Source organism: Perognathus longimembris, chromosome 28 (genome assembly GCF_023159225.1).
Source record: "Perognathus longimembris pacificus isolate PPM17 chromosome 28, ASM2315922v1, whole genome shotgun sequence".
NCBI lineage: Eukaryota > Metazoa > Chordata > Mammalia > Rodentia > Heteromyidae > Perognathus > Perognathus longimembris.
Genome location: NC_063188.1, coordinates 93644633 through 93658951, shown reverse-complemented (window position 1 = coordinate 93658951; position 14319 = coordinate 93644633). Strand labels below are relative to the sequence as shown.

The window sequence follows — 14319 nt, the reverse complement described above, 5'->3', positions numbered from 1 at the left end:
GCTCCTCCTCATATGCTATTAATGTAATCTGCTTCTGTCATTATACAGAAGGAGCATGTCTTATTAACCCCACCCCCACCTCTCCTTTATCTTTTGTTTTGTTTTGTTTGGCTAGTCCTGGGGCTTGGACTCAGGGCCTGAGCACTGTCCCTGGCTTCTTTTTGCTCAAGGATAGCACTCTGCCACTTGAGCCACAGCGCCACTTCTGGCCGTTTTCTATATATGTCGTGCTGAGGAATCGAACCCAGGGCTTCATGTATATGAGTCAAGCACTCTTGCCACTAGGCCATATTCCCAGCCTCCTTTATCTTTTCTTTTCCTTTTTTTTTAATGCCATGCCTGGGGCTTGAACTCAAGGCCTGAGCACTGTCCCCAGCTTCCTTTTCTTTTCTTTCTTTCTATCTTTTGTTCAAAGCTAGCACTCTACCATTTAAACCACCTCTGGCTCTTTCTGTTTATGTGGTACTCGGGAATCGAACCCAGGGCTTCGTGCATGCTAGGCAAACACTATCACTAAGCCACATTCCCAGCTCTTATCTTTAGTTCTTTTTCCAACCTTCTTTTTGTGTTCCATCGTTACAGATAACCAAGAATCCCTTCCATTTTCCCTATTCCTCTAAGTTACTTTACAGCACGGAGCAGTATTTCAATCATCTTTGAACATGTTTTCAATGGAAAAGGTGTTAATGAGTCATATATATCTGCATTGAATAAGTAGTAGTAGAGCAAGGGAGCCTGATGGTTCTCTTTTGCTCTGTGCTGGTCACAACATTGCCATAGTATTCTATTCTGAGAGAGGAGTTTGAATATGTAGACAGATCATTGTATAGTCTTAGAATTGCTGAAGGGACTTTATGCTATACCATATTGAAACAGAAGCAGTTGAAGGAAATTGAGAACTTGAGGGACAAGTATTCAAGTTTATCTACTGGCATGTGGAAGGAGCATTAACCTTATTTTTATATTTCCAAAGAAAACAACTATGATGTATAGGTGGTAGCTATAAGAAAAATGATTTCTGTGGTCCTAGGAATCATGAAATTCAAGTCTTCACATATTCTAGGCAATTGTACCATTGAGTTACATCACCTAGCCCTAAGACTCGTGTTTTCATCATAGTGCATGTTAGATCCAAAGCATAATGATTACTTGCTTGCTCAGCTGTCTCTACCACTTATACCATGACTCTAGTCTTGGTTTTTATTGATTATTTTTGGAGACAGAATCTCATAGACTTTTCAGAATAGCTTCAAATTGTGATCCTCCAGGTCTTAGCCTATTGAGCAGCTCTTAGCTGCTTCATTTTTTTGTGTGTGAACTGAAAGCATTTATTTTTTATTAATTAAATTTTGTTGACAAGGTGTTGTGCAAAAGGGGTACAGTTACATAATAGGGCAGTGAGTACATTTCTTGTGATATCTTACTCCCTCGGTTTTCTTTCCCTTCCCTAGATCAGGTAGGCATATATACAATACCCAGTGTACCAAAATCATGTCCATGTGGCATACCCCAAAGGATATTCACCTAGAACTTTAAATATAGCTGCTTCATTTTCCTCCTAATCCTCTCCCTCCATCTCTCCTCCACATATCTTCCTCTTCCTCCTCCACCGCCTCCCCTCTTCCCACTAGAGATCTGCTTTGAGAAATATAGTGTGTTGTTACTAGAAGTGTTGTCTGTATGGTCACATGACAGAATTCTCAAGAAGATTTAGTTTTGGCTGTCCATTGAAGTCAGGGTCACATGATGTAGCTCATGCTATGTAGCTTATCTTGAACTCAAGATCACTATGCCCAGATTCTCAAGGAGACTTGAGCATCAAAAGTGTTGATTATCTGGGCACTGGGTGCTTACACCTGCAATCCTAGTTACTTGGGAGGCTGAGATCTGAGGATTGATGTTCAAAGCCAGCCCAGGCAAGAAAGTCTGTGAGACTTTTGCTCCAAGAAATTACTCAGAAAAAGCTGGAAGTGGTGCTGTGGCTCAAGTGGTAAGGTGCTAGTCTTGAACACAAAGAGGCTTAGGAAGAGTGCCCAGGCCCTGAGATCAAGCCCCAGGACAGGCAAAAAAAGGAAGTGTTGATTGTGCATTCTACTTGGGATACACATTAGCATCACCTAGGAAGTTTTAAGAACCAATACTAGTATTCTACCCTATGTCAGTTAATTTGAAATGTTTTAATCAGGGCTTGGGCATTGATATTTTCCTAAGTTTGAGAATTTTTTTTTAATGGCTATTGGACAATTAGATTCTTAGTCTTGGTAGTTTTTTTTTTTTTTTTTTTTTTTTTTTTTTTTTTTTTTTGCCAGTCCTGGGGCTTGGACTCAGGGCCTGAGCACTGTCCCTGGCTTCTTTTTGCTCAAGGCTAGCACTCTGCCACTTGAGCCACAGCGCCACTTCTGGCCATTTTCTGTATATGTGGTGCTGGGGAATCAAACCCAGGGCCTCCTGTATACGAGGCAAGCACTCTTGCCACTCGGCCATATCCCCAGCCCCAAGTTTGAGAATTTTTGACTTAGCAGATCCAAGCTGATCTGAATAATGTGGTATGGATTAATATTTTTACTTATTATAACAATATAACCCCTGCATTACATATAGGTTGCTATAATGTAGTGGCCATGACATACTGTACTTATGACCAATATAAACTTTTATGTGACATATTAAAATATGGGAATAAGCTGGGTGCCAATGACTCATGTCTATAACCCTTGCTACTCAGGATGCTGAGAGCTGAGGATCATGGTTCCAAGCCAGCCTGGGCAGGAAAGTACATGGGATTTTATTTCCAATTAATCACCAAGAAGCTGTAAGTGGAGCTATGGCTCAAGTAGTAGACTGATAACCTTGAACAAAAATGCTCAGGGACATCACCCAGGCCCCAAGTTCAAGTCTCAGGACCAGCATGCACATGTGTGCACATGAGCATGCATGCACGCATGTATATATACACACATACACATATATACACAAAGAAACAGGAGTAAAACTGAATTTGCCAACAACCAGAACGTTGCTCAGCATGTCAGATTTTTTTCTGTGCCTATTTTTGTAAAATGTAGAGCATATCTTTGTATGAACATATGCACAGACATAGGAAGGAAAATTTCTTGTAGCAATTGGTAAATAAATGATTAAGGTGATTGTTGGTCTGTGCACAACAATAAAAGTTATTGTATTCTTTAAGGCAACCTTGGCGTTTTTCCTTTAGATATCAATCTGGATTCATATCATTGTGTGCTGGTGGTGAAGTGGAAGGGGTATGTAGAAGTAGAAACAAATCTGACATAACGTGTTCATTTTTCTCAGGGAGACTCTAGGAAAAGAAACTAAATACTGCTACAAATGCTTCCCCTCCCCCACCCCCCGAATTGTTTGTAAAATGATCTGTTCTCTTGAAGTGGTTTTCTGCTTATATAATTTTCTACCTTCTTTTGTTTAATTTTCTCATTAAAGCTATTGGTGTTAGCAACCAGAGGGAAACCACCGTGGTCTGGGACAAGTTAACTGGAGAGCCTCTCTACAATGCTGTGGGTAAGCTATCATGAACGGAGCGCCAGTGCAGGACCTCTCTCCATTTGGCATCTGTGGTTATGTTAAGGTGTTTGGCTGAAAACAGCATGTATTCATGCTTCCTATCATCTGATGGGAAGGGCTAAAGAGTCTTTTAAGCAATTGGCTGTTACAAATTTTACAATTTTTTTTTATCACATTTAGTCCCCTATTGAATTAAATGTGTCCTATGCTCTGTATTTACTGATGAGTTGTATTGTACAAATGGGTGAATGTTGCCAGAACAGTTTTGTAATCCTTGTGCTTTTGACATCTAAAAGATCTTACTTCTTCCTACCCTCAGAAATTTGGAGTAACAAATGCTCATTGTTATCTATTGTAAAGTACTTACGTGCTTGCTCTTTCCATTCAAGAATTCCAATTACTCCTCTTAGGTTATAAAAAGGAAATATCAGTCTCTTGTTTGCTTCTGTTATAAATGTGGCTGTTCCATCAGGGATTAAAAAAGATCAAGGTTTATTACTTTGATGTATAACATCTTAGATATAAATGACCACAGGTTATTTTACAGCATCAATTTGAACATGGAATCCTTAATCACCGTGAAAAGAAAGTGGTACTTCCTACAAGGAAAATTGTGTTCTTTAAAAAATGTGTCATAAATAGCAAATTACAATGTTTATTAATCAAATACTAGGTTGTGGGATAGGAAATGAAGGTAGAATTTGTCAGACATGGGAATACTATTAACATGGGGTTTCCTTATGTTACTTACATTGGTGTCATACACTATTGCTTATTTCAACTTCCCAAGTGCTAGGACAATACTCATGCCACTTCCCAGCCATAGTGAGTTATTTTTACTTTACGTTGAATTCAGCAATAAATGGGGTTACAGGTGTGTACTACCACGTGAAGATTGTTACTTTACTGGGTACAAGAAAATAAGTGAGCCTGATGGTGGTGGCTTATGCCTGACATCATAGCTACTCAAGGTCTGAGGATTGAGGTTCAAAGCCAGTTCAGGCAGATAAATATGAGAGACGCTTGCTCAGTTAACCAGCCAAGAGCTGGAAGTGGAGATGTGGCTCAAGTGATAGAGTACCAACTTTGAGTAAAAAAGCTAAGCAGGACCACAAGGCACGAGTTCAAAATGTTATTGTCACATAAGAAATGATTGAGAAAGAAAAAGAAAATAAGTAAAAATATGCATGTAGTAATATTTGAGGTGAGAGGGAAAGTGGGAGAAAAACAAGGGAGGAGGTAACAATGTTCAAGAAATGTACTCATTACCTTATTTATGTATGTAACTGTAACCCCTCTACATCACCTTGACAATAAAATTAAGTAAAAAAGAAAAAGAATATTTAGGGCTGGGAATATATTTTAGTGGTAGAGTGCTTGCTTAGTGTGGATGAAGCCCTAGGTTTGATTCTTCAGAATCAAAAATTACCACAAAAACAGGAAAAGCTGGATGTGGCTCAAGGATAGAGCCCAGACCCTGAGTTCAAGCCCCAGGACCGGGCCAAAAAGAAAAAACCCAAACATTTGAATTTTTGGAATAGTTATAAAAAATAAGTTACTTTGGGATTGGGAATATGGCCTAGTGGCAAGAGTGCTTACCTTGTATACATGAAGCCCTGGGTTTGATTCCCCAGCGCTACATATATAGAAAATGTGTATATATATATATGTATATATACATATATACATACACATTGTTATCGTAAAGATGATGTACAGGGATAACCACATATCTTTAAAAAAAAAACAAAAACCTTTTACTTAGCATTTTATTCCTATAATTTTTTTTTGCCAGTCCTGGAGCTTGAACTCAGGGCCTGAGCACTGTCCTTGGCCTCTTTTTGCTCAAGGCTAGCACTCTACCCACTTGAGCCACAGCACCATTTCTGGCCATTTTCTATATATGTGGTGCTGGGAAATTGAACCCAGGGCTTCTTGTATACGAGGCAAGCACTCTTGCCTCTAGGCCACATTCCCAGCCCTTATTCCTATAATTTTAGTCATCAGGAAAACAACTACAAATTTATCTTGTACTTTTACTACTAAACAATTCTCTAAACACATAAATGCATACATTTTAACATAGCCTCAATAATTGACAGTAAATGTCTCTTTACATTAGCCAAAATTTTTCTACAAAAGAATTTTAAGAGGACAGTCTCACCAGAATTGTATCATATTTTCCTTTTTATATGTGAAAATATACCCCATTTTACATTTATATTTTTCTGCAAGCAAATATTTTATGACAGATTACATAGAAGTACATGTTTTAACACTTAAATTGTCATTTTCATGACCATTTAACTTTGAATATAAGTAAGTCAGATCATTACCATTAATGATTACTACTAAGAGAATATTTTTGGTAGTTATTATTAGCTTACTTTTCAATTAGAAGGGTTTCGTTGTTAAGTTATGATCTTTTTAGATAAAGAACATTCCAGCACTCCTTCACTAATGATGGTGTCTACAAGATTAACTTGTTTTTGTTTCAGGCCATGGGGGCATACAGAGATCAGATAGCTCAGGGAGGGAGGGATAGAGATGGGGGTGAGCAGGAGGAAAAGAGAGGGAGAGGGAGGGAAAGAAGGGAAAGGCAGGCAGGCAAGCAAGCAGGGGTGGCCAAAACCTTTATTGTGTTCAAATCATGATCCAAACAAATATCCTTCTGAGAGTTTTTCTATTTGGTCTGTTTAAAACAAGCACAAGTTTCTGGAGGTCATTTTGAATCTACTCAATCTATGTAGGAAGTGAGGGTCAAAGAAGTAAATCCAGTATCCTATAGGTAGCTGTTCGTTAGGGAGGTGATCACCAGGATGAAGTAGTACAGGGAGGAACTGGAACTTACATTGGGGGTGACTAAGTTCTGCTTCTGGTATGGCAAAGTTAAACAAACTTATGTTTAACTTTGGATGCTTAGGTAGCATAAAATTATAAGAATCCACAACAGAGCTTTAATCATGGAAGCCAGAAAGTTCCCTTTTTTCTTTTCTTTTTTTTTTTTTTTGGTCAGTCATGGAGCTTGAACCTGAGGTTTGGGCACTGTCCCTGACCTTTTTGCTCAAGGCTAGCGCTCTACCACTTTGGGCCACAGAATCATTTCCCAGAAAGTTCCTTTTAAAATTTCCACATTGAATTGTAAAAATGAAACTTTGGACTTTGAGTACTCACTCTAAACTAATGTAACTAGGTTAGTCAAAGTTATACTTGCAGTGAAAAATTTAGTAAATAATTTACCTGAAAATCTTTCTGTGATATGCTTACTCTTAACTTCCTTCTCTTTCTCTGTGTCCTTCTGTACCTATCCTAATATGAAGAGCCTTTTTTTCTATATTGAGCCATGTTTCATTTGAGAACCTTACTGTATCTTGGACATTATCCTAAGTATTAAAGAATATAAATTATATTATTTTCATAAAGCACTTTGTAGTCTAGCTTTGGAGAAAGACTAACAAGAAATTAGGAAATAGTTGATAATTATCTCCTGCTAAACTCAATGGGAATTAAAACAAGCCCATGTCAGTATGGATTTTAAGTTTATGGCATAATTTTCATGGTATAGGTCACACTTCACTTGGGCCTTGATGCATGTGTTAAATCCCATTATAAGAAGGAAGAATTAAGCAATATTGTATACAAGCTATGAAGGTGCAAACATATAAACATTTTACAGAAGAGTGAAGAGATGGATCACATTTGAGTATAAGGTTGACTCCCTGTTAGCAGAACCAAGTGTTAACTACTATTCCTGTGGTATCAAGTTATATATTTTACCCAAATTATTTAATTTCAGTGGTCTTTTAAATAGGCTTTTCTGGCTTTCTTTCTTTCTTTCTTTCTTTCTTTCTTTCTTTCTTTCTTTCTTTCTTTCTTTCTTTCTTTCTTTCTTTCTTTCTTTATTTTTGGGTAAGTTGTGGGTCTTCAACTCTGGGCCTGGGTGCTGTCTCTGAGCACTACCACTTGAGCTACAGCACCAGTTCCAGTTTTCTGCTGGTTATTTGGAGATATGAGTCTCACAGATTTTCTTGCCCAGGCTGGCTTTGAACTGGGATCCTCAGATCTCAGCCTCTCCCGAATAGCTAGGATTATGGATGTGAGTCACCAATGCCCAGCTTTGCTGGTCTTATTTTATTATTACTTTTTTTTTTGGCCAGTCCTGGGCCTTGGACTCAGGGCCTGAGCACTGTCCCTGGCTTCCTTTAGCTCAAGGCTAGCACTCTGCCCCTTGAGCCACAGCGACACTTCTGGCCGTTTTCTGTATATGTGGTGCTGGGGAATCGAACCCAGGGCCTCATGTATAGGAGACAAGCTCTCTTGCCACTGGGCCATATCCCCAGCCCCTTATTATTACTTTTTTATGCCAGTCCTGGGGCTTGGACTCAGGGCCAGAGCACTGTGCCTGGCTTCTTTTTGTTCAAGGTTAGCATTCTACCTCTAGAACCACAGCACCACTTCTGGCTTTTTCTGTTTATGTGGTGCTGAGGAATCAAACCCAGAGCTTTGTGCATGCTAGGTAAGTACTCTACTGCTAGGCCACATTCCCAGCCCTTGCTCTCCTTATTTTATAAATAAACTATAGAAAAGTGCTGTAATTTAATTCAGTGTCATATAGCTTTAACTTGAAATAAAGCCAGTTTGAATATAAAGTCTCCAACCCCAAAGTATGTGTTCCTAGTTGGATATACATGACTGATGATGACATAGAACACAATGAAAGCATTGCACAATGGGCTGGGAATATGGCTTGGTGGTAGAGTGCTTGCCTCATATACGTGAAACATTGCACAAGAGTGTAGACTTGATACCCCTGCAGCGGGGGATGAAAGTCTAGCATTGCACATTTGGTAGAGTATGATATTTCAAACACACCAGTTTGCTGAGAGCATCTAGGAAAATGAATTCACTGTATAAATTCATGTAAAATGAACCTCAAAATGTTTAAATTACTTTTGTACTAGCTTCTGTAGCAACCCTAGCCATATAGTGATTAAGCAGGCTGGTTACTTGCAAATAAAATGTGTCACAGAAGCTAAGGATAGAATTTTGGGAACTGGAAGGAGAAAGTGGAGTTGAACCGGAGGGAAGAGAAAAAAGTAGTTAGGAAGATAAGGCACTAAAAATTATAAAGATAGATTGTGTCTCTAATTTTATCTAAGAAAAACAGTAAAATGTCATATCTGCATATCTGTAGGTCTTCTGTTGAGGCTATCACAATATTAAAGTTTTATCAGCCTTTTCCTACAGCAACATCAGACATGACTAATAGAAACAAAACCATTTTACTTTGGCTTTACTTATTATAGTCTGTTATTATTATTATTATTATTATTATTATTTTGGTTGGTCGGGGGGCCTGAACACTGGCTGGGCCTGGGCACTGTCCCTGAACTTTTCAGCTCAAGGGTTGTGCTCTACCTCTTTTGAGCCACAGTGCCATTTTGGTTTTCTGGTGATTAATTGGAGATGAGTCTCACATATTTTCTTGCCCAGGCTGGCTTTGAACCGGGATCCTTGGATATCAGCCTTCTGAGTAGCTAGGATTATAGCCATGAGCTGCTGGGGCCCTGGCCTATAGTCTATTTTTATCTATTCATTTAAAAAAATGATGTTGGTACAGGAGCTTGAACTCAGGAACTTGGCATTCTCCTTCATTTTTTTCACTCAAGACTGGCAATCTACCATGAGCTTCCACTTCTAACATTTTGCTTGTTATTCAGAGATATAAGAATCTCATAGACTTTTGAAGATCTCCTGAGTAGCTAGAACGGCAGGCATAAGCCAGTTCTCATACTTTTTATTCCCTCAATATTAGTTCAGACTGAGAACACAAAGACTATAGACTTAAGTGGCTTATATCACATGAATGTATTTAGCACAGTTCTGGAAGCTTCAAGTTTGACATCAAGGTGTTGGCAGATCCAGTGTCTGTTGAGGGCCCACCTGTCCGTTTCCATATGACTTCTATTTGTATGGCAGAGTAGAGTGTAAGAAATCAAACGCTTTCTTGTCTCTATAAGAGCAATAATTCCATTCATGATGGTATTACCCTCGTGATCTATTTATCTCTCAAAGTCTTCATTTCCTCACACCTTCATGTTTGGGGTTAGGATTTGGGGAAATGAATTTTGAGCCAATCCAGAACATTCACTTCATAGCTCTCTCTACACATTCTTCCTTTGATTTTCCTTCTTGTAACACCGTCTCTTGCCTTTCCTTATCTTCATTTTCTTCTGTTTTGACATTATTGAATTCTATAACTAATGAGTAATACTACATAAGCAAATGAGATGAGCCATTTTTTTCAGTCTTATTTTTAGATTTATGTGTATATGGACATTTTTATGGCTCAAGTATACTTGATAAGCAATCAGTTCACTCACTCCCAGTATTTTAATGGAGAAACCAAGATAGGAGGATTTCAAGATACCATTGGTGGCCATTGCATGGGTTTATTGGAGAAGCTAGCTGAATACTGAGAAAGGCTAAATACTGAGAAAGGCTCTTGGTACTTGCAACAAAGGCACGTTTGCTTACTGTTTTCTAACAGATAGTATTATAGCCTAGGGAAAGTTCCAGTGAGTCCATTGAGGTACAGATGGCCTGTTTTAGAAACTCCATGTATTTTTAGAAGGTACATGTTAATTTGAGATTAATAAGGTAAACTGTAGTGTAGCATCTAAAACGGAAGAGTGTCACTTGTTATCACTGTTTCTCCTATGCCATGATGCAACCCTTTACTACGATGACATCATTAGTGGATTGGAGAGAGCTTCAGGGCCTTGGATCTGAAACCGATCTTTGGCTTCTCTCACCTTTGTTCAATTTTCCTTATCTTCCTGCTACTTTTCTCTTGCCCTTTCAGCATTTTTTTGGTAAATATTCCTTTCAAAACAGCACCCCTTATGTTTCATTCATTTCAAAACCCTTATTAAAACCCTTATTAGTCTATGTAATTGTTGCGGAGAGGCTCAGTTTTAAACTACAGACAACTCTACCAAAGTGGTTCAACTGTTGAGTAAGGGAAAGCTTAAAAAGTGACATTTAGCCAAGTATCAACAGCTCACGCCTGTACACCTAGCTACTCAGGAGGCTGAAAGCTGAGGATTGAGGTTTAACACCTGCCTGGGAAGGAAAAGTCCATGGGCCTCTAATCTCCAAATAATCACCAAGAAAGCCAGAAGAACAACTCTGGCCCAAGTGATAGAGTTACAGCCTTGAGGACAAAAGCACAGGGACAGCAGCGAAGCCCAGTGTTCAAGCCCCAGGACCAGAAAAAAAGGTGATGTTTAGCGTGTCCACACCCTTATTTCAATGCTGCTACCGGTAAAATGTGCCAACCTCTGTAGCATGCTCAGTTTTCCCATCATTGGCTATATTAGATGACTCAGTTGATTGGTGTCTATGGCAATCCATTAGAACCCTGATTCTGATAGCTTTCAGTAAAGCATAATTAACAAAATAATACTATCCATAATTGGGAGTAATATCCAATGAGGCAAAAAACACTGGTTTCTTTGTCTTAACTTTTTTTCTTATTTAAAGTGCATTGCAAATGCCTTTTCTAAGCTGTTGGATTAAAGTTCCCTGTAATACATACCTATGCAGTTACACTTTAGATGTTGGCCATATTTTCACTTTCTTTTTATCTTGATTTTTTTTTTTTTTTTTTGGTTGTGCGGCTTGAACTCTGAACCTGGGCGCTGTCCCTGAGCTCTTCATCTCAAGGCTAGAGCTCTACCACTTTGAGTCACAGCTCCATTTCTGGTTTTCTGATTTAATTGGAGATAAGAGTCTCATGGACTTTCCTGCCAGGGCCAGCTTTGAACTCCTATTCTCGTATCTCAGCCTCCTGAGTAGCTAGAATTACAGGCATGAGCCACCGACACCTGGCATCTTTTGAAAGATCTGAAAGAAGCTTGAGCTCAGTTGTTTGTTCGTTTATTCTTTTTGTAGAACTGAGTTTTGTTTCAAGGAATCAGCAAGAAAGAAACTCATATGAGAAACCACAAAAGCCCCTAAGCACAATTGACCTTACACAATAACAGTGTATAGTGCTTATTTTTAAAGTTTTCTTTGGATGGGAGTAGAATTTTTTTAAGAGAGTCTAGCTATATAGCTTAGGTTGGACAGGAGCTCAGTCCTCCTGCCTCAGTTGTAGGGCTTGAACTCAGTGCCTATGCACTGTCTTTGAGCTTGGCTTGTTTGTTTGGTTTGTTTTTTATCAAAGCTAGCATTCTACCACTTGAGCTACACCTCCATTTCTGGCTTTTTTCCTGGTGGTTAATTAGAGCTGGCTTCTAGCTTTGATACTCAGTACTCAGCCTCCTGAGTAGCTAGGATTACAGACATGAGCCACTGGTACTCGGCTATATAGTTCTTTTGAAAGCCTTGTAGCCGTTGAATCCTGGGTAAAGATATACAGCCATATTTTGCAGTGATTTAATAACACTGAGTGGCTTAAATATAAACTAACTTAGATTTCACAATTGAGGCTTCTAACCTCTTAATACCTCTTTTACACCATTTAATTCGAATTTACTTGGTCTAGATTAATAGATATAACTTCTAGAAGAAAGGGTGAATTTTGCTCAGAATTCCCAGACATCTTATTTTCCTTTTTTTAAAATCCCTAATCATTTTGGGAGTTAGCAATTTCCTGTTCCCGTTAAACATGCTGTACCTTTCTGGGGAGGTGGCCTTTACTTCCAGCTACCCTACTGGGAAAGTGGTTTCTTGGGATTGTGCTTTCCCAAAATACCCCTTTCATTTCCTACAGCAGATGGCTACAACACAGATGGTAACATGTTCCTTATTCCTTTCTAACATCCCCCTGTGTGCTCCCTAAATGCATGATGATTCCAATCCCTTACATGATGCATCAGTTCAATTCACTAGTCTTTCTAACTAGGATGCATTTTCATTGCCATTCATCCTGAATAAGAAATATCCCAAAAGGAGTAGTATGGAACTAGATGCTCAGACTGGACTTTTCCTTCATTCCCTTTCCACTCCATGTCTCTTTGTTTCCTTTTTCTACACTCAAATGTGTAGAAAAATGTTCATTCTGATGGACTTGTCCAAGTGGTCTACTACCTCCTATGTGGTCAATAAGAGTACACAGATCTTGAACCTGGCCATCTCTAGCATGAATTGCCATTATTTCTTCTAATGCTCCAGCTGCTCCAGTTTCTCCTGGCTCTTCAGTTCCAGTTGCCGTTGTTCCCTCTGGCTCTTCAGTTCCAGCTGCTGGTACTTCCTCAGGTATTGGTGCTCTGGCTGTTGCTCACTTCCCAGCCTTCCAACTCAGACATGTTGGGGGAAATTGACTGCTGCTACCAGATCTGGTTCTGTCACTTCTTTTGATTGTTCTCAGAAATTAGCTACACAGGGGGCTTAGTGTTCCAGCTTGGGCTCTTCTCTTTGGTGTTTGGACTTTTCTTCTGCAAATCTAATTTTGCCATCGTAGCTTCCTTAATGAGTTCTCTAATTTTTTTTGCTCTTAATTCAATTAATTTGGAGCATTTGTGAATTGCTTGGTAGTATGTCAACCACTGACATCTTTCTCTTTGGCAGTTTTACTAATTCATTCCGTGTATTCTAATTCCCTTTGGCTATCAAAACAATGTAAATATCATGATAGCCTGGGAGGAGAACTTCAGAAACTGCTTAGTCCAGCCTCCTTATTTCATTTTTAGAAAATCCAGGCCAAAAGAAGATTAGTCATAAAGCTTATTAGTGGAAAAGCCGAATGTAGAACTTTTGGATCTACATCCAGTGTTTGTACCTTTGTAGTAAGGATCATTAAACCCCTCAGTGAATGCAGTATCTATTAAAGTAAGAGAAAACACTAGTCTTAAAAAGCTAGTGTTAGTTGTTTAGAATGTCCAATGGCTGGGCTTTGGTGGCTCATGTCTGTAATCCTAGATATTCATGGGGCTGAGATCTGAGGATCATGGTTCAAAGCCAGCACAGGCAGGAAAGTCCATGAGACTCTTATCTCCAGTTAACTACTGGAAAATCTGGCAATGGCACTATGGATAAAAGTGGTTGAGCACTAGCCTTGAGCACAAAAAGCTCAGGGACAGTGCCCCAGCACTGAGTTTAAGCCCCTGTACCAGTACAAAATAATGCCCAGTATAGTGGCTTCCAAAAGTATTTATGTTCCTTGGTAAGAGATATATTTTACATTATGATTCAGAAAATCCACATAAGGAAAACAGATGTATCACAAGTTACTAGATACCTTAACAAATGCAGTGAATTCTGATATTTATCATTCTAATCCTATTTTTATTAGCATACATTGATAGTATGGGGGGTTCATTATAATTTATTCTATTTCAATTTTTGAAGTAGGTAATCAAAATGCACTAAATTGATTTCTGACCTCATATTGAGATGTATATGTTAAAAACTCTAACTCTTTCACTGTTTCTAATTACTCCTGTTAATCCAATAACACTTCCCAAGGTTGCTTGTCTGTGAGGAAGATCCACTTTTGTCACAGTCATACAGTGTCACCACTGTGTGAAAAGCAGACTTCCCTGGTTACCTGGCAACAGGAGATCCTGCTGCCTCCATGATGATGTCATTGTTGGCTGGAATCAATCACAGTGTGAAATGTTAGACTACTCAATTTCAACTAAGTGAAACGAAAAATGGTTCTTTTGCTTGTGGAATCAGCCATTTATGGGTAGTTTTAAGTGCCGTTTAATTCTGAACTCAGACAGTATTACGTGGATACTCATCAAGTCTGTCTTTTCTGGAGTAGTTCCT

General features: G+C 38.9%; 1 protein-coding gene across 6 annotated transcripts in view; it reads left to right on the top strand.

Annotated features, from left to right (window-relative positions):
- Gk (glycerol kinase) overlaps positions 1-14319 on the top strand; it is an 81541-nt gene that overhangs the window by 24761 nt on the left and 42461 nt on the right. For 3 of the 6 annotated variants that reach the window (XM_048336256.1, XM_048336257.1, XM_048336259.1), the window contains exons 4-5: positions 3460-3537; positions 12721-12804. The exons of 1 other annotated variant lie outside the window; for it this stretch is intronic. In XM_048336256.1, the coding sequence (XP_048192213.1) occupies positions 3460-3537; positions 12721-12804 (162 nt within the window). The remainder of the gene's footprint in view (positions 1-3459; positions 3538-12720; positions 12805-14319) is intronic. 2 more of the 6 variants (XM_048336258.1, XM_048336260.1) reach the window with 1 other exon arrangement.